Source organism: Caretta caretta, chromosome 8 (assembly GCF_965140235.1).
Source record: "Caretta caretta isolate rCarCar2 chromosome 8, rCarCar1.hap1, whole genome shotgun sequence".
Classification (NCBI taxonomy): Eukaryota; Metazoa; Chordata; order Testudines; family Cheloniidae; genus Caretta; species Caretta caretta.
Window position 1 is genome coordinate 53,203,108 of NC_134213.1, and position 26,711 is coordinate 53,229,818.

General features: G+C 55.4%; 1 protein-coding gene across 1 annotated transcript in view; it reads left to right on the forward strand.

Moving 5' to 3' along the window:
* The window catches only part of QSOX1 (quiescin sulfhydryl oxidase 1), a 39,635-nt gene extending 13,344 nt beyond the window's left edge, over nt 1–26,291 (forward strand). Inside the window, exons 3-12 of the mRNA XM_048860325.2 lie at nt 3,266–3,314; nt 3,787–3,889; nt 6,148–6,238; nt 8,061–8,206; nt 10,722–10,856; nt 12,968–13,097; nt 17,744–17,866; nt 18,026–18,173; nt 19,264–19,440; nt 20,872–26,291. Of these exons, the coding sequence (XP_048716282.2) occupies nt 3,266–3,314; nt 3,787–3,889; nt 6,148–6,238; nt 8,061–8,206; nt 10,722–10,856; nt 12,968–13,097; nt 17,744–17,866; nt 18,026–18,173; nt 19,264–19,440; nt 20,872–21,899 (2,130 nt within the window). The 3' untranslated portion in view covers nt 21,900–26,291. The remainder of the gene's footprint in view (nt 1–3,265; nt 3,315–3,786; nt 3,890–6,147; nt 6,239–8,060; nt 8,207–10,721; nt 10,857–12,967; nt 13,098–17,743; nt 17,867–18,025; nt 18,174–19,263; nt 19,441–20,871) is intronic.
* The last annotated feature ends 420 nt before the right edge of the window (nt 26,292–26,711 follow it).

A 26,711-nucleotide genomic window follows, 5' to 3' on the forward strand; every position in this document is an offset into this window, starting at 1 on the left:
GGTGACTGTAAAAATCCACCCAAAGTTCCTTTCTGTGGCTGGCTGGAAAAAGAAACTTCCCGGACTCCTGGGGTAATTACAGTCCTGGGATCAGCCTAAAAAGAGCTCCAAACCTAGGGGTAAATTAGTAGGTATGGATTGGGATGCTCTCCGCTCTGGGGGGTCCTGTGAGACCCCTCAGTCCGCTGGGTACTTTAATTGGCTGTTGACGGGGTAGAACCGAGTGCTGGAGCAATGACCCTTACCTCAGGTGCCACAGGAATGGGCCTGATGGGCTAATCCCCTCGCCTGACCCAAAGTACAGCGCTAGAGCCTGTCTTCAACAAGGCTCCCAAAGCCCAGAGGGACCTGCTGATGTGGCAGTGCTACAAGGCTGTTGGTTGGTGTTGTGTCGTCCTCCCCCCGCCCTCCACAGCACCTTCTGCAAACAGCTTTCACTCCCAGCCCAGCCTGGTTGGCAAACATTTGCCATGAGATTTCACTGATCCTGCTGCCCCGCCTGCATGGAGGGAGGGGGGAGGCTGCACAGCTGGCATCAAACACAGAGGGCACGTGACTGTTTGCAGCCCGTACTGTGGGGCGGCCTGTATCCTGCCATGGCTGCATAGAGCAGGCTCCCCTCTGCTGGTGAGCCTTTAAAGGGACTAGCAAAGAGGCAGGATGAATGATCCCCAGGGCTGGGAGGTCTTCGGCTGTATGAGGTTGGCTGTGTTCCTGGGCCCTGGCCAAAGGAGAGCGTGGGCATTTATCTCCCACGCAGCCCCCGTGTGCCAACCCTCTCGCCTGCCCTGCTGGCCCTTTGCTGCTGTGCTCAGGGGGCTGAGCTCTCCAGGGGTGCTGCTGCATCCGATAAGCAGCCTGAGTGGCTGGCTCCTCTCCTCCATGTGGAGCTGTAGCCTTTACACCGGCACAGCCCTCCTCTGGGCTGGAGGCATCGTTGCGTTCTTTGCCAATTTGCTGCGGCCCTTGTCCCAGGGCAGGGCTTCACGCACCTGCCATTCCCAGGGCTGACAGGCAGCTGGTCAGTCAGCCTGGCTGGCTCCTCCAACAGCAGGACTTTCTCCCTGTCCAGGACCTGCTAGGTCCAATGGGCTGCAACCCTTACACGGCTGAGCCTGGCGATTCTCCTCCTGGCTGAACACAGCCATTGTGGGGATGTCGCTGCAGTGCCTTGGCATGTGCAGGATGGCGACCTCTCCCCCACCCGCAGCAAGGCTGGGCTGTGGGGTCTGCTGCCCATGCTCCCCAACGCCATAACTGCAATGGGAACATCGGCGGCTCTCTCGTCCCTGTGACAGTCAACTGCCGCGTTCCAGGCTCTGGTGCCGGCACACGCAACATGGCCACGTATTGAACCCTCACAGAGCTTCCTGGAAAGGGCAGGAGCCCTAGGCTGGGATGGGGCATCTTCCTCCATGGAAGGATCCCTCCTCTGCCACCCGTATGGTAGGCACACGCTTGTGCCCTGCCCCTGCAATAAGTGATTCTGATCCATACCCCCGGCCAGCGTGCACACCAGGCCCCGGGGGAGGCAGAGCTGGCGTGCAATGCCGACAGTGGGTTGGGGACACTCAGCTCTGCCCCTTTCACTCATTGGATCCAGACAGGCTGTGATTTCTGCTTCCCCGCTGTCTAGCTGAGAGTGGGGCTCTGACAAGGGCTAGTTGGCAGAGGGTCAGCCTGGAGAAGCTGGTAGTCTAGGGAAAACATCCAGACTGGCTGGGCAACTGCTCCATCGATTGGGGTAGTCTGCCTGCCTTTACAAGGATCTGTTGAAGGGTCCCATTGTTCTTGCTTGGTGGCAGCTGAGAGCGCTCTTTGTTTCCTTCTTTGGTGAGGAGCTTGCACTGAGCGCAGCGAGCAGAGCACTTGTCCTCTCCAGACTGCATTGCTGCACTATGGGACTTCGCCTAGGACAAAGGATGGCTTCCCACTTCCAGAGCAGGCCTGGCCTTTGGGAGATGTCACGCCCACACTCCAAACAGCCTGGTCATCCAAGCCATTCCATTATGGGTGCCATTCATGGGGCTGCGGTTGATCTATAACCGAGATCCGATGTACCCTGTAGCCAGGTGATGTAAATTCTGCAGCACAATCTCTGCATTTCACAGTGCCCCAGGGAAGCCAGCTGGGAATTCTGTCTGCTTCAGAGGAATTAAAAAAGGTGGACTTTCCCTGATTGAAATATGAAGATGAATGATGTACTTTGGCACAGAACCCTGCCTGCCATTGACCTTGGTATTAAATGTCATTCATCTGACATGCTTTTAACTTTCATTGTGCTGCAGAATTGGCCAAGCAGGGCAACCCTGAAGTTTTGGCATCTGGAGAGGGGAGACCAAGAAGAGTTTTGCACCTGTGCACCATCCCTGCAGGCCAGATCCACTGACAGACTTGTTGACAGCCCCCAGATAGGAATTCTGAGGGCTGTTGGTGGGAAGGTTGCAAGACGTGTGTCTGGATGGTAGTTGGAGAAGAGACCTTGACTCTCGAATGCCCGCTCCTCCTTCCCACCCCCTTGCTTAGTCTGACAGAGCCAGCATGTGGGTTTGCCCTTCAGGGTTAGATGCAAGATCTGTTTGCTCCCTGAGGCATTTTCCAGGAGGTGGGGTAGGCTGCTGAGCAGATTTGTGTCTGGGGAGTTTCATTGATTCTGTATTGGGTCGATTTATTTATTGTGGTTTGTGCCTGTTTTAATGATTGTTCTGCAGGTGCCTAGAGACCTTTTATAAATTGGCAAGGCCTAGTAGATGGAGCATGAGACTGGGACCCCAGGAGGCCTGGATTCTGTTCCTGGTTCTGCCACTGGCCTTCTGGGTAACCTTGGGCAAGTGACTTTGCCGCTTTGTGCCTCAGTTTCTCCATCTTTTAAATGGGGATAATGATACTGATCTTTGAGATCTACTGCTGAAAAAACTATATAAGAGCTAGGTAGTATTATTAGGCATGATTAAACTCACTTGGGAAAGTAATAAGCTTTACCTTCTCTATAGCATTCTTCAGTCCCACTTCTCAAAGCACTTTACAAAGCAGGTAAATATTTTACAGATGGGGAAACTGAGGCAGAGAAAGGCAGTGATTGGCCCAAAATCACCCATCAAGTTGGTAGTAGAGCTGGGAATAGAATACAGAGCTCCTTAATCCCAGTCTGTTGCCTTAACCACTGGTCCATGCAGCCGCACCAGTGCTCTGTGGGTTGCAATGAATGTTGTTAAATGTTCTCCAGATGATCCTGCAGACACTCTTCTCTTGTGTTTCTTTTCAGTTTTTCAAGGCCTTCTCCAAGAGCCCTGAGGACGGGACGAAGATATTCCGTGAGTATCCAAAACCTCCTGGCTCTTTAATCCTTGCTGGATTCCCCTTTTGGAATTCGCCGTGCTGTGGCGGTTTCCTTTCCGTTGTGGCCTGCGCACCTGCTGCATTCTAGAGTAGGGTGTGGTCAGCGAGTGGTTTCCCCAGGTGAGGGTGGGAGGGCAAGAGGTGTTGGTGGAGGATGACTCATGACAGGGAATCTTCCGGCAGGGGATAAATGAATAAGGCATATCAAACTTTGCAAAAGAGATGTTTCTACCATGTGCCACGAACCAGCCACTGGAGGGGCTGCCAGGGTGGGTTGGAGATATATTGTACAGTATGGTCCAGTAGTGCTCAGTCTCCATGTGACACTGCTATAGCTGCAGGGGTCCAGCATGGTTGGGATGGGTCATTGTTACCTTGGGTACAGTCCTTGGCTTTTTGTGCATGGTGCTTTGGTGGTGAGCTCTGTGTATTTTGTTCCCCGTACAGATCCTGGGGACAGCATTCAGAACCTGAGGCAGAGCATAATCACCAACCTGGAGATGCACAAGGAGACGTGGCCACCTGCCTGTCCACCACTGGAACCAGCCAGGTTATTGGAGGGGGACATAATAGCAGAATGTAACTCTGTGTATTTGTGTGTGTGAGAGAGTGTGTTGAGGGGGCTTGGGGTGAGAGAAACGACAAGGAATGAACTCATGCTTAACCGGGCCTCCAGGAGCAGTCCTGCCCTGAGACCTCTGCCGCATGTGGATGATGACTCTATTCAAGGGCCTGCCCTGGTTCAATCCCTGTCATTGTGTGGAACTGAATTCCTGCGGGTTGGGCTGGAGACTTTGCCTAGGCGATCCCTAGGAGGCTCCCGGTTACTCTCAGGACAGTGACATGCACTGCAGAGGTGTGAGCAGACCTGATGGCCTGGCGCCAGAGCGACTAACTGGAGTGACTGTGATAGTAGCACGTGGACCAAACGAAGCAGGCAGCTGTTTAGCCAGGGATTAATGGGCACAGACATTTTGAGTTGCCTCCTCGGTAACGTTCGTGTATCTCCCCGTGTGACGCGTCCAGAGCTGTCAGTGTGGGGCGGGTTCCATTACCTGCAAGGTTTTTCCCCATGATTCGTATCTAACACACCTGCATGTAACTACGACTCTGCTGTGGAGGCTGTTCCTATTCGTCACCGGGGGAAGGACATGCCCTGTATTGCTTGTATGGGGGACGTGTCGGTGGCCTCTGCTGTATCGAATGAGATCTGCTGACGGCCTGGGAAGGGCAGATGAGCCCTTCTGCTGCCCACAGTGCTGCCCACAGCAAACAGATGCCCCGTGAGCGTTTGGAGCAGGAGGCTGGGTTCTTTCCCCTGGGCTGCACGTGTCTGGGGTAGTTGATGGTCCACGTCATGGCTGGGGGGGGGGAATGGCTGGTGGCACAGAGGTGCCGTGCCCACTGCTGTCCCTGGTCTTCCTCCATGTCCTTAGATCCTAAAGTTGCCCTGCAACCTGGAGTCACTGCTGCCCTCTGGCTCCTCCCTGACTGAAAGCCCTGGCTTGAGTCCTGCCCGTTTAGCGTAAGATCCGGGAGCGTTTAGCCTTACCTGCCAGACCTAGAGAGCAGCCAGGACTCTGCTGTACAGTTCAGTGCGGGGCACCCGCTGGAAAGCCCCTGTGGCTACAACCTGTTAATGCTGGTGGCAGTGGAGAAAGGTGTTAGACTAGGAGACAGAAATGGATCTGTGAAGCCAGACAGGCAGCTTGCAGATCAGCGATGAAAAGGAAACTCCTCAGATCTGCATCTGGTGATTGCCGGGGGAAGTCTGTGAGCACACACACACACCCCTTCCAGAGGTAACCACATCCTTGCGCTCTCCTCTGTGCCTGTGAAGGGGACTGACCTGGCTCTTCCTGGGTCTGAGTCATCTGGACTGGGTCTGGCTGGGCTGGACTAAACAAAAGGGTTTGAGCTGCACTGCCCACCAGCCATCCCCATCCACATTTCAATGGAGGAGCAGGAGGATAGCCCCTGACCAGGTGCTAGACACCACGCTGCAGGTGTCTGTCTACCCTCTCCTCCCCGCTGTCTGAGCATTCCAGGCTGCACCCCAGCAAGGCCCCCTCCTTCCAAAGATGCGTCTCTGTACCCCTGCTCTCTCCCGGCTTCAAACTCTGTGCCATGCACAGCGCTGCTCCTCGGCAAAGGTGGATTTACTGCACCTCTTGATGCTCTGTAGGCACTTATCCTCCCCCCCAAGTAAAAACTGCAAAGCCACAGGCAGAGTTAATCAAATGCCACAGGTGTGGATGGGGAAATGAACCCCAGCCAAACTCCAGCATTCCAACCTCATGTTCCGGCTCTCCCCACCGTCTGATGCCCCACAGGGGAAATTGGGGGTTTCATTTTAAACCCCACTGCCCAAGAGCAGGAGTGTTGGGCTCAGAGTTAGGGTTCAGGCTGTCTCTAATGTGACCCGATCCGTGTCCTGATTAAACCGGTCTGGCTCTAGTCTCAATGCTGGCTTTCACATTAGATAGGGTTCTAACCTCAAGTCCTTCCACAAACAGTCTCCCATCTCCTGTTCCTTGGCTGACCCTGGCAGATTACCATAGAGCCAGTGAAGTGAAGCAGAAAACCAGGCCGGCAAGCTCCATGTGAATTAAACAGTGGATAAGCAGAGCTGATCTCGGCCACCTACCTGGGCAACAAATCCAGCTGGGTTCAGCTGTGTGCTAGAAGGGCAAACACCCAACCCTTTGCCAAGCTGCTGTGTGCTGTGCTGGCAGGGAGCTGCTGGGGCTGGCGCATTCACCTGCTTACTCCATGTCACTGAGAATGCCTCATTGTTTCCTCCTGTAGCGTAGAGGAGATCCGTGGGTTCTTTCAAACAAACAATGTCATGTACCTGGCACTGATCTTCGAAGCGAACGACTCCTTTATGGGAAGAGAGGTGGGCATTGTTGTTTGGTTCAGTATTTGTATTCCTGTAGCATCAGGTTGGGTTGTGGCCTGTCACCGTGCCTCAGTGGGTCACAGCTGAGGATGCTGGATTCAGGACAAACTGCTGAGAAATGGGCCAGACTCACTCCTAAACTGGTGGTTATTCTTCCATAAGATATACCAACCAGTAACAAAAGTAAACTTCTGTCTCACCACACTAGTTAACCAGAAGCCAGAAATGCAGCCTCCTTAGGTATCCCAGCCCTTGTTTCACCACCAGACACTAGGCTTTATGATGAATGGTTATTTAAAACCAGTTTAATCAACCAAAGGGTTCTTCTGATCCCAAAGGACCAGTCTCATACCCAAGTCAATTTATAACTCAGATCTTACCCAATAATCAAGCTGTAGCCAAATCTTTAGTATCTAATATCTAATGGTTTATTTATAAGAGAAAAGAAAGGGGTGAGAGTAAAAATGGTCAAAGGAATCAAATACATACACTCATTGCAAAGTTCTTGGATCAGGTTTGTAGCAGGGATGGAATAAACTCTGGCTTATAAAGTCTCTGGTAACATCCAAAAGATTGGAAGGTCCTCAGTCCATTGGTTGGAATGCTTCTGTTAGTGTAAGTCCATAGTTCAGAGTAGCAAAGAGGCAAATGGGAGAGGCTACCAGGGTTATTTATACTTTCTCCCATGTGGAGGGAAAACTCTCAGTCTTAGTTTGTGGAAAAGTCCAGGCACAAGATGAAGTTCAGGGTCACAGGAGCAAGTCACATGTCCTTGCATGCTTCGATGAGTCAGAGCAGCCATTACCCATATTCTGGCTGATGCATCCTCAGCTTCTTCTATGGCCTGTTGTGTGAGGCAAGTGTCCTTCAGTGGGCCATCAACTTGACTAGTCCATTCACAATGTGCTGACCAGACTGGATGTAAACTAACAACCTTGTGGGTGTTTCCACAGGAGCAAACACATTTAAAATACTGGTACATAGTCAGTATTCATAACTTCAGACACCAAAATGATACATGCATACAAACAGGATAATCATATTCAGCAAGCCATAACTTTTCCATTGACACCTCACATGACACATTTTGTACAAGATTTGTTGCAACTGTATAACAGTGGCCGCAACAATGATCTATTTTAATCCCATCATGTCACCAGGCCCCATTATGTGCTGTATGTACATGTAGTGAAAAGATGACCCTTTCTCCAAAGAGCTTACAGTCTGAGTAGATGGGTGGAGAGGCGAGTTCTGCTTCTCGCCCTGGGCTCCTCAGGAGTTCGTATACAAAGATGTTAATTGTTCCTTGACTCTTTATATCCCTTCCAGTTTCCATAGCCATCAAGTGCCACGCGCTGCAGTTAGGTGAAGCTAAGGCTCAAGTAGTGGTGAGCTTTCCTGTAGCCAGAACTGCATGGTCTGGCGGGTCAAGCACAGAGCTGGGAGCCAGGAATTCCTGGCATCATTCATTCAGGGAAAGTTCACCTTTTTTAACTTAGCCCTGGCTCTGCCACTGACCTGGGCCAGTCACTGAGTCTCCCTTTGATTCACCTTCCCTGTCTGTAAAATGGAGATCCTACTTCTCCACCTCTCGGGGCTGTTGTGAGGGTCAGGCCATGTTTGTACAATGGTTTGGGAGGCGTAAAGTGTTCCCTCAGTGCTGTGTCCCGACTCCTGCTGGTAGAGGCTGGGGCTGGAGCTGGAGCAGCCATGAGCGTCCCATGCCACCCCCCAGAGGAGAGAGCCGTTGTAAGCGGGCTTGGCCCTGGGACGTTCTGTTCCATAGTTAGCCTAACCCATGGAGCGTGCTGCCTTGCAGGTGACACTGGACATGCTGCAGTACGAGAACGTCGCTGTCCGGAGAGTGCTGAGCAGCGAGGAGGAGCTAGTGAAGAAGTATGGCGTGACTGCCTTCCCTTCCGGCTTCCTGCTCATCAACAATGGGACCTTCAGCCGCATCCCTGTGTGAGTCCTTCCCTGCTGCGACCCAGACGTGGTGGTGGATCCCCCTGTACCTAAGCAGTGGGAGGATGAATCCTGGCACTGTGGGGCTGATGATGGAGGGAATTAGCTGCACTGAAGCTGGGAGTGTGAACCTCGGTGCTTGTGCGCGGATCCCCCTACCCATGGCCCTTAGAGAGAGATCTTGTGGAGTTTGATAGGGATAAAACCCGTAGGGTTTTATGGCAGCTCCTCTCCTATCCTGGCCGGAGAGTTCTGGCTCGAAATAGTCTATCGAGAGAATATTGTTCTCTGCTAAACTCCATGGGACCCTTCCCTAAGGGATGGGGTGTGAATCCTGGTGCTGGTGGGCAGATCCCACAGCGATAAGGCCAGCTCCTGTCCAGGAGCTGCCCATCTCCAAACTTCCCTGCCTGTTCTGGGCTGCTCCCCCTTGTTGAGACACTGGATGTGGCTTTGTGATGCTGTGTGTGGCTTTCCTCCCCGGACTACCCCACAAGCTACAGCTACAAACGGCTGAAAGCCCCTCTAAACTCAGCCCAGCCTGCAGGTGTCTTGCTGGCTGGGGAATACATCAGTGGACTTTGCAAATCTGGCAGGGAGTCAAGTTGTCCCTGACCTTCTCCCCGCCTCAGTCAGCCACTCCACTCCTCCCTCTTGGTTTTCTAATTGCGGAAAAGTTCATTAGGAACCAGACAATGGCTGGTTCTGAAATGCTGGCAGAGAACAATAGCACCGGGACTCAGCCCCTCTCGTGGGTTCCTGCTCCTGAATGGCACGTGTAACAGCAGCCAGATGGTGCCTTCGCACCCTCGATGGATGATTGATGTCAGGCTGGCAGTTCAGGGAAGAGTGTGGTGGGGCAAGGGGGCAAACAGACACTTGTGGCTTCCCTAGGAAGGGTCGTGGAGAGGGGTTGCTTGCCTGGGTAATAGCCAAGCAGGGAGTCTTTCCTAGTGGGAAGCATGGCATTTGCAAAGCTTGTCTGTGCTGCTTGGCATGCGGGGGACGGAGTGAGCCAGGTTGACGGGAGGAGGGCTGCTCTCTGATGATGCCAGCTTCACCCAAGAGCAGAGCCATTGTTTCCTTGCCGCGGAGCTGGTGGAGGGGAAAATTGCTTGTGACGATGCTGTCTCTCCACCATCTGCTTGCGGGCAAACATCGGGCTGTGAAAAAAGAGCGGAAAGCGATGGCTTCTCGCTGTTGGCTCTCCTGGGCTTTCCTGCCGCTGCCTCTCTCAGAGCCTGACAGCTTTGCTCATTCTGTGTGGGTTAAGTAGGGAGTCCTGCATTCCACCCCCTGCTCCCTCCATCTTGCCAAGCTGTCCTGTGAGACAGCAAAACCTCCCACAGTCCCCTGGCTGCCAGGCTGGGTTTATCCTGCACAGATCCCAGTGCATCCGTACCCCCAGCTCTCAGGTTAAAGGGCGTTACTGATTCCAAGAGGGTAAAACCCACACTGGCAGAACTGGGAATTTCCCCACAGAAGGGCGAGGAAGAGCCTGCAAGGGATAGAGAGAAGCTGGGGGAATGGCTGCGTGAACTGGGGCTGCCCATCCCCATGAGAGCCATGCCCTTCCTCATGCCAGCTGGCCTGGAACGCACGCGGTGCCCAGTCAGAACCTGAGTTCTCTTTATATAGATGGTTTGGTTTCCAGTGCTCTCCCTTCCCCCGGCCAGAGGCCCGTTAGGGACGCTCACTGCAGCCAGTGGGTCCCTAGTCTTGGCAGTCAGAGGAGGTGCTGGCTCTGCCTTGTCAAACGCTTCAGGGCACATGCTGATGGCTGTTGAGAATGTGTCTGTAGAGGTGGTGGGAGGAGCGGAGAGCAGAGACCCTGCCCTGCAGAGAGGGCAGTCCCAAGAGAGGAGTGGGGCTGTGTGGAGCAGGCTCAGGCTGATGGCAGCAGGACTGCTCCGGCTGTATGTTAGGAAGGAGACCAGGCAGGGTGCTCGGGGAGCTTGGCTGGGCCGAGCGGAGGGGCATAGCTGCGGACGGATGAAAGAGGCAAAGGGAGCAGTAGGGAGGGGCGCGTGGGCTGAGCACAGGGAGTGGGAAGCGCCAGAGGTAGCAGTTCCAGACCAAGGAGGCAAACCCCTCCCCTTCCAGGCCTGGCTTATCTGCATGTCTCTGCCCCTGTCAGGGACAGAACCTCGTCCCCTTTCTAGGCAGCTGGAGCAGGGAGCTAGTGATTCAAGCGAGGCCACTACCAGCTGGGGGCGCCCTGGGGCCACACGGCTAACTGTGCAGCTACTCTCCCACCCGAGGAGACCCCCTGGGCATGTGGGGCCTGCCGGTGTATATGGGAGTGGGGAAGCAGATGGGCACAGCGCACATTGTTATGCCAGGAACTCCACTCCCATCCCCAAGGAGATGTCTGGCCTCCTGCCTGCGTGTGACATACCTCAGGGGCGCAAGCAGCTGTGTTCGTGGTGATAAAAAGGTTAATGGAGGTGAAAAGGTGACCCCCTGTGCAAGTGGAAGAGGCTTCTATCACGTGTTCCCATTTCCTTCCCTACAGGAAAATGGCGGCGCGATCCTTCTACACCTACTTCCTACGGAGGCTGCCTGGGGTCACGCGAGGCCCCTACGCGCCGACCAGCGCGCCAGACACGCCGATCAAGTCGACCCTCACCCCGCGGAGGCCTGCAGACCGGTGAGCAGGTCCCACTCTCCTGTCTGTCCACGCACCCCCGCTCCTGTCAGTCCACGCACCCCCGCTCCATTCCCTTGGCTGAGTAAGCTCTGGGCCTCCAGCATTATGACCGGCATTGGGAACTTGATGCTTCCTGTGGGAGGCTCCAGAAGGCCTGGCTAGCAGGAGCATGTGTAGACAAGGGGAGCAGAGGGACGGGCAGTCGGAGGAGGGTAGCTTGGTAGGCGTGAAATGATGGATATGACGCCAAGGCCGGGGCAAGCAATTGGCCAAAGTGGCAGAGCCGGAGGAGCGTGGGTACCATATTGCAGTTTGGGGCAGGGGTTCGTTCGTTGCTCTCAGCTGCTGCTGGATGCTCAGACAGCAACAGCTTCTTGCCATCTGGTGAGAGGGGCTGGGCCTTTCCTGCCCTTTTCTGTGCAGTTGTCCCTTGGCGGTGAGATCCACGCGCTGTGCTCTGTGTGGGGTGGCACCATTCAGACACTGAAGTTAGCATGGGATGGGCCTGCTGCTTATTAATGCTGGGTCCCAAGGGCATGTGAAGCAGCTGTGCTCCCATGGCCTGCACTGGCTGCCTTTTATGAGTGGACCTTCAGGCATTGGCCTATGAAATCCTAGAGTGTCGTCCTCACCTTCCCTTACATTACAGGGGTGATCGGTGGAGCTGACAGGCCCCCTGGTTTGAAAGGGTGGGAGCTGGGGGCTGGGGCTTTCTCCAGAGGGACCTTCTGCTCTGGAACTTGCTCTTGGACGCATGCCCCGTTCAGCAGAGCTGAGGCCGGTCAACATCTAGGCCGTGCTGCAAGCCTCACCTGTTTTACCCTGCTGGGTGGGACTAGAGACAATGCAGTGCAGGAGAGGTGACGCAGGGCAGGGTGACTGGAGAAAGTGCTCGCAGGCCACGGTGGCAGCTTGTGATCTCGCACCCCAGGTCAGTGGAGAGCAGTGAAGAACCTGGCTCTGAGTTCAGTCATTACTGAGGTGCCGGTATGAACTGGAGATTGAATCCAGAACAAGCGGCTCTTGTCCTGGATTCCCTGGCTCTGTGGAGCATTGGCATTGGGACAGATGAAGATGATGGCCACCCAGGGGTTGCTGAGACACAGGATCACCTGTGTCTGGGACAGTCTGGGGCACAGGGAAGCCAGGAGAGGGTGGAGGTGATAACCTGTCTTAGTGGGGCTCTGTAAGTAGCCGAGATGGTTCCAGGGCTCTGCTTCACTCTGCAGTAAGTTATGACCAAAGCCCAAATACTGAGGTGACTCTCCCCAGAGCCCCACAATGAGGGACAGGCTCCCTGTGCCCCAGGATGCTGCTGTTTGAGTTTAGCGTAAGGGCCTTGGCACTGGTAGGTCTGGGCTGCTGCTCCCCAGGAACTGCAGGGGGCTTATGCTTGGAGGGTGAGGCTGTGAGCTGGGTCAGCGGCAGGAAGAGATGTGGTCATGCTGCTTGCTCCTTGCCCCATCCCTTCCCCCTAGCCCACCTCGCTGGCCAGGGACGCTGGAGGTGTTCCCCTGCCCTGCTGCAGGAAGGAAGAGGTCATTGCCTTTCTCCCCCCAGAGGAGGCCTGCAGGCTCTGTGGTGGGGCGCATCCTGCTGGCGTCTGTACCGTGTTGGGGTCCTGGTGTATTCTCCCCGCCCCTTCCCCCCCGTTTCTATCTGCACGCTGTCCCTCCTTTGCTTTAGCTGTGGATTGGCAGGCCCTTTGCTGTTGGTGTTGTTGTGATGTGGGGACCTGAGGAGTGGTGTAAAACACAACCATTGTTGCTTCTCTTGCTGCTGCAAAATAAAGAGAGCAGGCGCCTTCAACCCTAGCCCCACTGGGGTGAGCGCCATGCGGAGGGCCCTCTGAGGACTGAATGAAGCTGGAGACTGAGTTAACCTTGGCCTCTCTGGGGATGAAGCCAGACTGCAGGTCATGACTGAATTCTGTCATCCCCTTGTGGGAGAAGGGGCCAGGACTCGCAGCTGTAATGAGAGGTCTCCTCCTCCCAGGCGGATCCTGGAGGGATACAGCTGAGGTCCCTCACTGGAGCAGGGGCGAAGGACTCCCTTTGTGCAGGCAGGCTCAGCCGGTTGTTAACGCCTTGTTTTTCTCCCCCATTCTCCAGCTCGAAGGTGTACATGGCTGACCTGGAGTCTGCGCTGCACTATGCCCTGCGGGTAGAGGTGGCCCGGTTCTCTGTCCTAACAGGAGAGCGCGTGAGAGCCCTGAAAGACTTTGTGACAGTGCTGGCCAAGGTGAGCACTAAGGAGTCATCAGCCAGGCAAGGTCTGGGCGGTCCGTAGCCCCCTCATGCTGAAAGCCGATGCGGGGCTTTTGCTGGGGCCTCACTTGCCACTGTGGCAGTCACTGGGCCTCCCCTTCGGATGGATTGGAGGAGCGGCAGGCTGGTAATGAATCCCGCAGTGAATGAAGCTGGGCATATCCCCTCACACGCTCTGCTTGAACAGGGCTCCGGGGAAGCCTGTCTCCATGCCGTTTGCATATCCCGCATTCCAGCCTGCGTAGCAGCCCTTGTGACGATACTCTGGCTGGCTTGAGCGCAGCTCTGCCTGAGCCGAACGCTAACAAACCCCCTCAGTTATGGCTGCTTGGCCCTAGTCCCTAACTCCGCTTGAGCCCTGGTTGTGAATACGGGGCCTTTGTTTAGATAAATGGGAAATAGGAATTGCATCGTCCCCTGGGCTGGGCATGAAAATTATATGTGCCCTTCCCAAACCTTCGCTGGTGACGTGGCCAATCACATTGAGCCTAGACATGAACCACACCTTTGGAAACCCCGTCCACCCATGCTCAGCCATTCACCGTAGCCACTTCCCCCTGAACCTCCGGCAAGAAGGCACCTCTGTGGCTGGTTCTTCCCCCCCACCCACCTTGATGCAACTTCTTTCCTCCTGCTCCCACCTCTACCTTAAGCATCTGCGTTGGCTGCACCGGTAAATACACACACAGCAATGCCCTCTGCAGTGAGTGGCTTTGAAGTGTCGTGGGACCTCTGCTTTGCTATGGCAGATATGTGGCTTGCTGGCCGTATATTGTCTCCTATACAATCCTTCAGAACTTACCTTTGGAAATCCTCTTCCACAGGATGAAAGAACTCTCCTCACGTGGGATGCAATGCGATTGTTGTAGCAAGGGACCACTAAGGACCTCTTCTAAATGTGCAGTCTCCATCTGGACTCCTTGGGCTTGCACATGAGTCCATTTCCTTTGGAAACTTGGGTTTGATTTGAAACACTGGAAAGGGTTCCAAAAATAGTTGCCGGAATAATTCAGGGTTTAGAAGATGTGCCTTATAGTGAGAGATGTAAGCTCAGTCTTAGTTTCTCCATGAGAGGGCTGAGAGATGACTTGATTATGTCTAAAACAGGGGTGGGCAATCTTATTGGCCCGAGGGCCACATCTGGGTGGGGACATTGCATGCAGGGCCATGAATGTAGGACTGGGGCAGGGAGTTGGGGTGCAGAGTGCAGGAGGGGCTCAAGGCTGGGGGTTGAGGTGCAGCCTGGCGCCACTTACCTCGAGTGGCTCCGGAGTGGCAGCGGTGTGCAGCAGGGCTAAGGAAGGCTCCCTGACTTCTGGAAGTGGCCAGCATGTCCAGTAGTGGCTCCTAGGGGGGGGGGGGGGGGGCAGGCGGCTCTGTCATGTGCTGCCCTTGCCTGCAGGTACCACCCTCGAAGCGCCCATTGGCTGCAGTTCCCTGTTCCTGGCCAATGGGAGCTGCAGGGGGCGGTGCCTGCAGGTGATGGCAGCGCACAGAACCCTTCTCCCCCGACCCAGGGGCCGCAAGGACGTGGTGCCGGCTGTTTCTGGGAGTGGCATGGGGCCAGGGCAGACAGGGAGCCTGCCTTAGCCCCGCTGCACCACAGGGCTGGCAATCCCGCGAGCCGGATTGCAAGCCCTGATGGTCCAAATCTGGTCCGTGGGCCGTGGTTTGCCCTCCCCTGGTCTAAAAGATGAGGAAGCATAGGCGCCGAGTTTCTAATCTGCAGGGGGATGCTCCCCCTGGCTCCACCCAGGCCCTACCCCCACTCCACCCCTTCCCACAAGGCCCCATCCCCACCCTGCTTCTTTCCACCCCGCCCCTCCTCTTCCCGCCCCACCAAGTTCCTCCCCTGTGTGCTCTGTGCCTTCACTCCTCCCCCCAGCACCTCCTGATGCCACAAAACAGCTGATCTGTTGTAGGCACTGGAAGGGAGGGGGAAGCATTGATCGGCAGGGCCCCCCGGCGGGCAGGAGGCACTGGGGGAGGTGCTGGTAGTGGGGCTGCCAGTGAGTGCTCAGCACCTGCCATTTTTTTCCCGTGGGTGCTCCAGCCCCAGAGTTAGTGCCTATCTGAGGAAGACATTTCTGATCATAGATGGTTCTTTAATGAAGCAGAAAAAGGGCTGACGAGATCCAATGGTCAGAAACTAAACACATGCAGACTGGAAATGAACGTGATTCACCACTGGAACATCTTATCTGGGAACAGGGTAGATTCCCCATCACTTTGAAGCCTTTAAATCGAGACTGGGTGTGTTTTTAAAGGAGAACCTCTAGCTCAAACTCAAGTTCTGGGCTTGATGCAGAGATTGCTGGGTGTGGTTCTGTGGCCAGCGCTATGCAGGAGGTCAGATAAATGGTTGTAATGGTCCCTTGTTGCCTTAAAATCTATTCATCTAAATGTGGGTCACTAGTGCAATGAGTCTTGGGTTCTCAGCTTAGACCCTTATTACTTTTTCCCTAATTGCCCAGCTGCTGCCTGATTAACAAAACTGGCAGGCTGTGCCTGTGAAGGGACCAGAAGTTAGACTAGCAGGGGATGGTGCGGGGCAGGACTGAGGTGCATTGGAAGGAGTGTGTCAGGAGGGCAGGACGAGAATAGCCAGTGGCCATGTGAGTCAGGCCTGAGGTGCTTTGGCATGGCTGTGCTGAAGCCTGCTTAACACCTAGCCTGCTTGCAGCCTGGCTTTAGCTGTTGCTCTCAGTCTCCCCCATTTTCCTGAGCACGGAAGGTTTTGTTAAATGAATACCCCACCCTGCCACCTTCCCATTCAAAATACAATCCCCCAGGAGAGTGCAGGCTGTGTTCAACCCACTGACAGCTGAAAGGTGGCGCTGTGTGTGTGTGTGTCGGGGGTGCGGGGGTTGCTACACCAGTCCCCCAGGCTCTGAAAGCTTCAGGGGACCAGTCTATACTGTGAAATGCATTTGGTGTCAGGCAGCTCTGGTAATGTCAGCTCCAGATTAGGAGACAAAGCTGTTCAGATGCAGGGAACAGAGTCCAAGACTGAAATAGCACAAGGAACCCAGTTCACCAACTTCCCTCCCTCCCTCCCTGCAAAGCTCAGAGATGTTGGGGGCGGGGGATGGGAATGGGGTGGATGTGGATGGGATGTGGGTGGGGAGGGGAAGAGGAGTGTGTGTGTGTGTGTGTGTGTGTGTGTGAGTGAAGGTATAGATGGGGAGGGGAAGAGGAGTGTGTGTGTGTGTGAGTGAAGGTATAGATGGGGAGGGGAAGAGGAGTGTGTGTGTGGATGGAATGGGATGCGGGTGTGGATGGGGAGGGGAATGGAATGGGGTGTGGGTGCATGGGGAGGGGAATGGGGTGTGGCTGTGTGTGGATGGAATGGGGTGTGGGTGCGAGGGAAGGGGAATGGGTGTGTGGGTAGGGAGGGGAATGGGGGGTGGGGTGGGGAGGAAGGGGAATGGGTGTGTGTGGAGGTATAGATGGGGAGGGGAATGATTCTCTTGCAACCTCTCTCCCTTCTGCCTCCTCCTCTGGTGATTGGGTGTGTACCATAGTCTAGAGGAAACAGTTTTGTGCTCAGTGCAAGGTGTTCTTTCAGATTTAGGCCACTAGACGGAGCAATGTCACCAGGATTCCCACATTCCTGACAGTTGCAGGGAATTTTCCTTCTCTGCATGTCCAGACTCTGATCCTTAAATCTCACGTTTCCGAAAGATGGGTAGGCCTGCGGGGAGAGAAGCCTTTATTTTAAAACGGGTCACCTGCTAAACTTCACCCCAAATCTCCAGTATCCCACAGGAGCCTTTGAAAGGAGATTGGGGGTGGGGCTCCCCATCAGAAATGTCAGTTCCCTGTGTTTATTTATTGTCTAGCATAACTGGATGTCCATGGAGGCTAGACCCTTTTTCTTTCATGCCCCCTGCACTTTCCTGGGTCCCCCGCTCCTGGTTTTACCCACCTACACTGTCTCCTCTCTTTGTGTTTCTCCCTGAGGTGGGTCTCCCCACCCTCCCTCCCCATCACTCGCTCTCCCCCCCCCTCCCCCCGAAGCGCTTGCGGTTTTAAAGTGCTGATACTAATCGGATTTGTGTTGACTTATTGTCAAAGTAGCTTTTCGTGTTCCTCGGAGACTATTTGGAGTTACGATCGAGATTTGGATCTTGGCTCTTGGCCCACAGGACTGACTTATTCACAATGGTGGCAGCTTGAATACAAATGAAAGGGCTTCCCAGTGCTGGCTGCTTGGATTGTTGCAGGGGGAGGCTTCATACCAAGCTGGACAGCCTGAGACTAGCGTAGCTGTGAGCTCCCCACAACCAGTGCACCTGCACCATTCCCTGTAGTGACGACTGCTGGGAGAGGCTGGCATTGCAGTCGCCGAGAGTTGTCCACAATCCAGGTCTCGCCCCATTTCCCACCTGGGAGAGGCTAGCAAAGGGCATATTGGAACATGATAGTATTGCTAAAAACCTGACTTTATCGCTGTAGGATGATTTGTGTCCTATTAGCCTGCATGCTCAGTAAAGGTCTCAAAATGTCCCTTGGAATCAAAGCAGAAATGTCTCTCGCGCCTGGGTTCACGTCGGCCATAATGGGTAGCAAGGCTTTTGTCGTTAAATGTATTTCCTCCTCTCTCTGTTCTTGCCGCAGTATTTTCCTGGCCGCCCCTTTGTCCAGAACTTCCTGCGCTCTGTGGACAGGTGGCTGAGGAACATGAGAGAATCAAGGATTCCCTACAGTGCCTTGGAGCGGGTCTTGACCAACAGAAAAGAGGTGGGTCACTTAGAGATGATTTCCCTTTAGCCCTGCGGCATGTGCATGTGTTTGCTTTCCCCTATCCTTTTCTCTCAGTCCCCTTCTGCTCTCCCTCCTCTGCCCTCCCGTGTTAGCCCTGAGGTTTACTCTTTGTCTGCCTGTCTCTCTCCCCATCAGGGTCAAGCCCCGGAAGTGCTGTCGAACAACATGACATGGGTGGGTTGCCAGGGAAGCAAACCTCATTTCCGAGGCTACCCCTGCTCCCTCTGGACCCTCTTCCACCTCCTGACAGTGCAGGCGACTAGGTACCGCAGGCTGGGCACAGGTAAACAGGTGACCCTGTGCATGTCCCACTTTGAATGTGCCGGATGATCTAGCTCTTGACCATAGAGAAAGGGGTATGGGAATCACCATGATAGTTCCCCTTGGCTGTAGCTCGGAATTTCCGGGAGCTGCTGCTCCATGGGATGGGGAGAGGGGAGGTAGGCTTAGGCCAGAAAGCTGAAGGCAGTCCTGGGGTTTTAGAAGGGTTGTACTCCCTGTTTGGGAAAGCCCTTCCGTCCATCCCCCGTAGCCAGGACGTCGGTAAGCCCCAGACTAGGTGGCCCATTGTAATGCCCCAATCTCCTCTCACCCCACCTTGCATGCCTAGAGCCTGTATCTAAAGCCTGTATCTTGTGGCTTGCTGGATCCCCCCAGCAGGAACCTTCTGCTGCTCTCATGTCAGGTGGCTGGCTGCCGCTTCTCCCACGCGTGGGTCAGAGTGCTGAGCTTCCCAGCCGGCTAAGGGGGTCGTGCTCCCTTGTGGAATCTTAGCACCTTATCGTCAGTCAGCTGTGCATGGCGCTCTCTCCTGCCCCAGGGCCAAGGGCACTGCTGTCTCAGCTCAGCCAGCCCCTCTGGCTCAGGGAGCACCAGACAACAGCTAGCAACAATAGTATCTAGCTCTTCTGTAGTGTGGCTCTCTAGTGACAGCTGAACACTAGCCCCAGGGCCTGCTGGGTCACAGGGGATGTGTCTTAAACAGGACATACAAGTCCGACTGCCGAGCCAGCCTTTGGCGTCTCTGCTGGTCTCCCTCAGGATCCCCTTGCCCAGCCTGGCTCATGGTGCCGTGGTGTCCCATGGTGCTGTGCCAACACCGCCCAGTGCAGGTGGGGCTGAATGCTCTAAGCGTGTCTCACTCCACTGGAAGCCCCATGCTGGGCCCCACAAAGCCCTCTCAGTGTAGCTGAGGCCCCCTGCTCCGTGGTGCTGTGATCCTGAGCTGGCTGGTCCCGTGGACCCACCTGGCCTTGGATTGCTAGCACTCTGGCAAGAACCTGGCAGGCGCAGTGCCTCTCTGAGTCGCCAGGGTTTCCCCAGCCGAGCGTGCCAGGGTTTCCCCAGCTGAGCTGTCTTGCCTCCCCCTCCAGGCCCCCTCGAGGTCCTTGGCGCTATGCGCGGCTACGTCTGGTCCTTCTTTGGCTGCCGGGAGTGCGCTCAGCACTTTGAGGGCATGGCAGCGGAGTCCATGGACAAAGTGAGAAGCGTGGACAAGGCAGTCCTCTGGCTTTGGTCAAGACACAACAGGGTCAACGCTCGACTGGCAGGTAAGGGGGGGTCCTGCTGGCGAGTCTGGCGTTGGCCAAGGAAGGAGGGGTGCGAGGCGCCCGAGGGAGAATTTAGCCCCCAGTGCAGGGGTTCCAGACCCTCTGGCCATATCTGAGGAGGGATGGGGGACAGGGTCATGGGGACAGCTGAATGCAGGGGGGGTTGGAATTTGAGATGAACCTTGTGAGCCGGCTTGTAAAGCACAGGCCGGGCCTGACTCAGCTCCCCGATAACGCCATGCCTGCCCTGCCACCACTGCGCAGGGAGGGGACGTCTCTTCTCACAGGCTGATAACCCCAGGGGAAGCTGGCTGAAGGGCGAAGCCTGGGGCACAGGGAGCTGTGAGAGCGCTCTGCCTGCACGCCACGGGCCGGCTTTGTTCATTCATTTCTCCTTTGAAAGCAGGAGGCGGGCGGCCACGGGTTAACTCTGCAGCCTGGCAGGGGTCTGGTGGAAGGCTGTGGGGAGGGATCGCAGACCCCCGAGGTGAAGGGAACAGGCAGCTGGTGGTGCTGAGCCAGAGACTGCCCCAGAGAAGCAGTTAAATCTTATCTGGCTTCCCACCGGGGGCTTTAAAAGCTGCCATGTGCCCTGGGAGGACCCTCCTCCCAAGATGATTCTCCAAATGCTCCATTCGCATGCAGATGCTGCCCCTCCCCCTGTAGAGCAAAATTCAGGGGAGCTGGGACGAAAGCAGCTGGCAGCTGAGAAGGAAGAGGGAGCAAGAGTGGCTGGGCAGGGGAAGGAAGCGGGGAATGACTTCCTGCTTGTTGGTGCAACCTCCCCTGGCAGGGGGGCATAGCACCCTCCACTCCAGCTCACAGCATTCACCTGGAACCCCCGTGGCCCAAGGATGTGGCCCAGGCTGACACCCAGGGACTCTCTGCCAGGGAGAGGGCAGAGCCCATTGAAGCCTGGGGGAACCTGCCGACATTTGTCCCATTGTGGGGTGACTGTCCCTGCTCTGGTTGGTCATTTGCGGGGCAAGGGGGTGGAGAGGAGAATCCCAAGTTTCCAAGGGCTGCAGCTGTCGGCTACGAGAGCCTGTTCTTGGCACTAGGGTAGGCTGGGGGTTCTTACACGCCCGCTCCCTAACCCCCAGGATGGCTGAAGGGCAAGTGAGCAAACAGAGCTGCTCCTGCAGGCGAGTTGTGCATGACCTCCAAGTCAGGGTGATGTGCAGACCCCTCTGGAACTGCGCCCCTTGCTGGGAGTCTCACACTAGCAAGGTGCGAGCAGGCTAAGGTTGGAGGGCTTTGGGCAGGTTTGGGGTGTGTCTGTAAGATCCGTAAGGCACAAAGGCTACTCCCCTTCCTTCAGGGCTCATTGGGAGGGTATTAAATGCTGTGGTTATTGTACTGGGATCGTCCTGCTGCTGGAGCCTCTGGTGGGACTGTATCTGAGGCCTTTGTTCCATCTGACTTATCCAGGTACCGAGACGGAGGACCCTGAATTCCCCAAGCTGCAGTGGCCTCCCCCGGACCTGTGCCCTCTGTGTCACGGCGTGGTCAACAGGCGCCACGTGTGGGACGAGGCAGCCGTGCTGCGCTTCCTCAAGGCCCACTTCTCCCCGGCCAACATCATCTTAGACTACACAGAGCCTGAGATGGTGCTGGTGGTCAGGCACAGCCGGGAGGCAAAGGAGGGAGCTGGAGAGAGGGCCGTGGGTGAGGAGGAAGAGAGAGGAGAGGCAGAGGAGGAAGAGAGAGGCGATAATGGGAGAGGGGAGGAGGAAGAGAGAGGCGATAATGGGAGAGGGGAGGAGGAAGAGAGAGGCGATAATGGGAGAGGGGAGGAGGAAGAGAGAGGCGATAATGGGAGAGGGGAGGAGGAAGAGAGAGGCGATAATGGGAGAGGGGAGGAGGAAGAGAGAGGCGATAATGGGAGAGGGGAGGAGGAAGAGGAGGACGAAGGAGAAGAAAGGAGACCAGGGGAACCAGAGGCCGCAGGGGTGGGAATGGAGGTGGGTGGCTCGGAAAGACGAGGCTCCTCAGGGCCACGGAAACCAAGCATCGTCCGGATGAACCCCAAGACACAGGAGCTGGAGGAGGACATTGTGGACCTGGACAACTTTAGTGAGCTGCACTACAAGAGCAAAGCCCTGAAGGCTGCAGCCGTGGCGGCCAACAAGCAGTGGCGGCTGAGCAAGAGGGACACCATCCCGCTGCTGCTGGCGGACGACAGCCACCAGGACTTTGACTACGCCGCGGCCTGGGAGCGCTTGAGGCGGCGGGGGCGGGGCTCCAAGCAGCTCATCGGGGCCCTGGAGGAGGATGAAGGGGACGCCCTGAGGAGGAACCATTGGTTCCGCATGCTGGGAGTGGGCTTCTCCCGCCTGGACCTCAGCCTGTGCATCGTCCTATACTTCCTCTCCTCCATGTGCCTGCTGGGCATGTACACCTTCTTCCGCATGCGCACGAGGCTCCGCAAGGGCCGCCCCGGCTTCCCCACAGCTTGAGGCTGGCGGGGGCGCTGGTAGGGTGGGGGTGATGGTACAGGGCAAGTGCAAACGATTCCTTCCGGGGCTCTGTGGCTGGAGAAGCATCAGACTTTCTCCACAAGGGTTGCTAGGGCAGTGGGTGCAGCTGGACAGTTTCTGGATCTCACCACTGCTGGCTACATGGACATGGGGCCGCCCATCAGATAGATGTGGCAGGGTGTTCTTCAGGGATCCAAGAGCCTTACCAAGCCACCCGAGCTCCTCAGAGACCTCGAGTGGAGCCGCTTTCGGGTCGGGGTGGAGGGCTGGAGGACGGAGTGAACTGGGAGAGGTGGGGGGGAGTTCTAGCTGCCTCCCTGCTTACAGTAGCTCAGCCATTAATAAGGACTGGGGGGCCTCCTTTCTGGTCTGGGGCTGTGAGCAGTTTGCCTTTGATCAGTCGTGTCTCTCTGGGCTGATTTATTTGCCCTGGGCGGAACTTACCACCCCTCTGAAAGCGAGCTAGAGCTGCAGTGTAGAAGGTGGCCAGACCTGTTCTTTCTGAACTGGGTTCAAAACCTCTTCAGCGCACACCAGGCCTGTACTACAGCTCCAGCTACGCTATCAGTTTTCACCATGTAGAACTAGCCCTTTGGGGTTAAACCACTAGAGTTGGGGTGGGGGAGGAGGGGGAATTGGGACAGCCAGGCTTAGTTAATATAGGCATTGGGCGGTGGAAGGATCAGATCGCTGTGGGGTCACTAATGCTTCTTGTGTTTTGTGATCGGTTGGGCCAAGAGTTAGATCAGACTCCTTTCCAAATTCCCACCGGTCAGACAGACCAACTGGTACCACTGAGTAGGGGGCCAGGATGGTGTTGGGGTACTGCACAGCCTCTGCCCCCATCGCTAGTCCATCTTGGCTCAGTGGCGATTGCCGTCTGGCAGCTGTTCCATGCAGGGGGGCTGAATGCAGCTCCTAGCACAGCGGGATCCCCGCCACAGAAAGCCCCCAGCAGTAACTGCACCCTTAGCGCTCTCAGCAGAGAAGGAAAGGGTTGAATGGGCTCAGATGCGATGCTCATCACTTGCCTCTAGACGTGGTCAGGGTTAGGGGATGCTGTGAGAGCTTGCACACCCATCACCACTGCAGTAGCTGGGCTTTCCTGCCTACGTGTCAGTCCTGCTCTGCGAGTTCTCATCCTGAGTTGCAGCGGGAGTGCAGGGAAAGAGTGAAAACCTGATCTGTCAGAGGCTGCCCCCTAAGTTCCAGGAGCAGTGAGAGCCCAGGGGTGCAAGGCTAGCAGAGGGAATAGCACAGCTGCATGCCCTGGTACTGTTTCCTGCTGCACCGTGGTGAAGGTGAATCCAGCCCCAAGCTCCCAGGCTGCCCCAGAGGGTGCAGAACTTTCCCTTTGCCAGATGATTCCTTCACTCTTGTAGGCCAGGATCACTAATCCATTCACCCCAAGGTGCTCTTGCACTATGCTCAGTGTAGGTGACACCCCCCCCACAAATAAGGGACTGCGGTGCCACTGGCTAGAGATATGCGTAACACAGACAGGTGCTGAGGAAGTTGTGTAGCCAGAGTTAAGCCAGTTCACCTTAATCCTGACCTGAAACATTCCCCCCCGCCCCATGTACTATTTGTGTCACGAGCCACTGCGCTCCTTAGACTAATGCATCTCAATCCTATCTTGAAATACCACCTGCTCCGCACTCTTGGGTTCCTCCTATGCTGGCTCTGCATTCGTGAGAGAGACCGAGAGAAATGGCCACAGGGGTCAGACTCACCCATTGGCATCTGGCTTCTGAAGTTCAGGGCTCGCAGGGGAGGAGTCGCTGTGTTAAATGAGAACAGCTGTTACATCCAGCCTCCCTGCAGCCCAGAGCACGCTTGGGCACAGAGGTGGGTGGGAAAGGATACAGACCGTTCTGCTGGAGCATCTAGTTCTGGGCCACCTTGGCCTGTCGTGGGTGAGGCTGTCCCCAGCCTTCTCCTGAGTATGGGTGTGTGTGTGGGGGGGGGGTTTAGTGCTGGCAGGGTTCTGTGTCAGCCTGTGCTGTGTTTCACCTGCTGGGGCCATGCTCGGGCCAACGCTCATCTCTCTGGAAGCCTGTCAGGCAGATTTGCTGCTATCCTCATGCTTTAACATTAGAAGTGGGAGGAGGTGGGGAGCTTTTCCCCTCTCCCCCCCCCCCTATTATAGTGTTTAGGAAACTGGAACTCTTCCTTTTGGCACCCTGGGTGGGGCCAGCCTTCGAGCCAAATTCCCCTTGTACAATAAAAAGCCATAGAACATACCAGGAAGTCTTGTGCTGCTCCATTACCCCTCTCTGTTCCCACCCGCTTCAGCATGCACGTATGGGCGCCTCGATTAGGGTTCCCGCCACGCATTTGGGTACTGTGTTTCGGTCTCGCAATCCCAGCACCCAGATGCACCTGGGTGCTTGTTCAGTCCTGGGAATATCCCCGCCCACATCCTTGTATAGTGAGCACCATCAGCCCGGAGCATTTGATCTCTGACCCCTGGTGTTAGCGCACCTCACCGGCCTGCAGATGATTGTCACTTTGTTCAAGCTTTCTGTGAAACCCATTGTACTGGAGTCACCGTTGAGCTGAGGAAAGGGAATCCTAATACAAATCGTGGCACTGCAAGAGTTGCTTAACTTATCCCCAGTCATTCGCCAGCTCTTTGTGGCTTCCCATCCTGTCCTTTGGTTTGTGCATTGTTTTGAGTGAGGTCTGCAGGGCAGGGACTGTCTAGCACTGTGCAAATGACCTTTGGGCTGGTGGGATCCAGAAGCTGGCTGCCCAGTGGGTGAAGGAGCATTTCTTTTTGATTGTTCTGAACATAGCTCCTGGTACCATCCAAGTAACCCCAGGTACCCGTAGGCTTTCTTCAAAGGGTGCATCCAACTAGTTACAAGTTAGGACCAAGCTTTTCAAAAGTGACCAGGGATTTTGTTCAGCCTGCTTGAGAGGCCTCGAAAGGGCCTGACTGTCACAGGCTGAAAATCCTGCCCCTTTCAAGGCATGTCCAGTTTAACATCTGAAATCACTGGTCACCTTTGCAAACCTTGCCCTACAGGACCTGCTGGGTTTGCTCTAAGGCCTTGTCTGTGCTGTGGTTTTGTGCTCCATTGCCAGCCAGAAAGCCAATGTAGATAGGCTGCCTGTGCTTCTGCCACCGTGGCATCTGACCAGGTCAGATAGCTGTAAAAATGCTAGCAGCCGATCTGTACTCACACCACCACTGGCGGGGCTCCTACAGCAACAATGGGTGACAGCCAGCCTGCCCCCCTGTGGACAAGAGCTAAGTTTTTATCATCTCCGCCCCCCCCCCTTTTTTTTGTTTGTTTCTTTTTGCATCCCAAAACTGGGGAGGAGGAGGGGAGGGACGGGTGCCTGGAAATGGGGACTGCCCTGGAATATGGGGTATGGGGGGGAGCAACCTATGATCACTCTCCCCATCCCCTACTTGGTGCTTGAGAACATCTCCTGCCCTGAGCCTCTCTGCTTCTTCCAGTGAGGCCTGGACTTGCTTTTGGGAGTGGTGAGGCTCCTGTGGCTCTCCCTTCCCTGGGCTTGTGCTGTCCTGATGGATCTGACCTAAGCCTGCTGGGATGTTTCTAAAGCCCAGAGTGGGATAGATGAGTTCTTTGCTCCTTTCCTAAATGTGCCTTTTAAAAAAATCTGGACTCCTGAGCTACAAAACATTGGCTCTGAGATCACCTGTGGATTCCTCCCTGATTTTCACTAGGTTACCTTCCTTTTGCCATCTACAGGCTGGAGCTGGGGGACCAGCTTGCTGGGCTGCTGGATTTTGGATGGGGCTTGGAATGTATCTGAGCTTCCCAGGACTGTGCCCATGAGGAGCTATGCTAGCCCACTCAGAGCTACTAATGGGCATCCCTCAACCCTCTGGAGTGGCTTCCTGCATGCCTGGTCCTTGATGAGCTGGTGTCTGTGAATGGAAAATAGCCACTCAAAGGAATTCTGACATCACATGATGGGGTCACACATGCCCTTCCATGTTGCCTGACATTATGGGTCTTTGTGTGTCACTGGAGAGAATAGATTCCTTTGGGAAGGGAGAGGGGTGCTGCATCATTATCTATCTCAGCCAGTCTGCTGTAAGGGGCAGAGCGGCTTGCCCCAACCTAGACCTTTACCTCAGTGTGTTGCCCCCAGGCTGAGATCTGTGGAACGCTCTGCTCCAGGATGGGAGGAGGAGAAACATTTTTCTGTAGTTTTGTCACAAGAGGTTGGTTTGGTTTCATTTTCTTCACTTTCAAAGTGGTGGTTGGTTTGTGCTCTGTTCCCGGTGCCAGGCTGCTGCGGCAGAAGGAACTGGGGTCTCTGAACGCGGTGGCTGCTTGTGTTAATGGAATAAATTATTTTTGCTAATAAATGTTCTGCTTTGTTGGATCACGTGTGTCTAAAGTGTGTTGAGTGTGGGTCTGAACTGCTGTGATGCAGAACAGCAACACAGGGCGTGACCCTCTCTGCTGAACTCCAGTGGGGCCAGCCAAGGAGCTCAGTGGGCTAGGGACCAGCCCACTTTTCCTTCATGTCATTTTTACTCATCTCTTCTCCACCTAACCTCTCCTTGTGCCTCCTGTTCCTGGCCTCCTTCCACTAGCCCCCTCCTGGCCCTCTGACCACCTCTTTTTGCATCCCTAGTGCATGTGTGCTACTGACCACGTTCTTGGCTTGGGGGTGGGGATCTGAGGAAAGACTTCTGATTCCCCTCTGTCAAAAGAAATCCATGCACATCCCTACATCTCCTCTGTCTGTGCAGGATCCTCCAGTGCATCGGCCCTCCATACCCAAGCCTTCGCTCAAAGC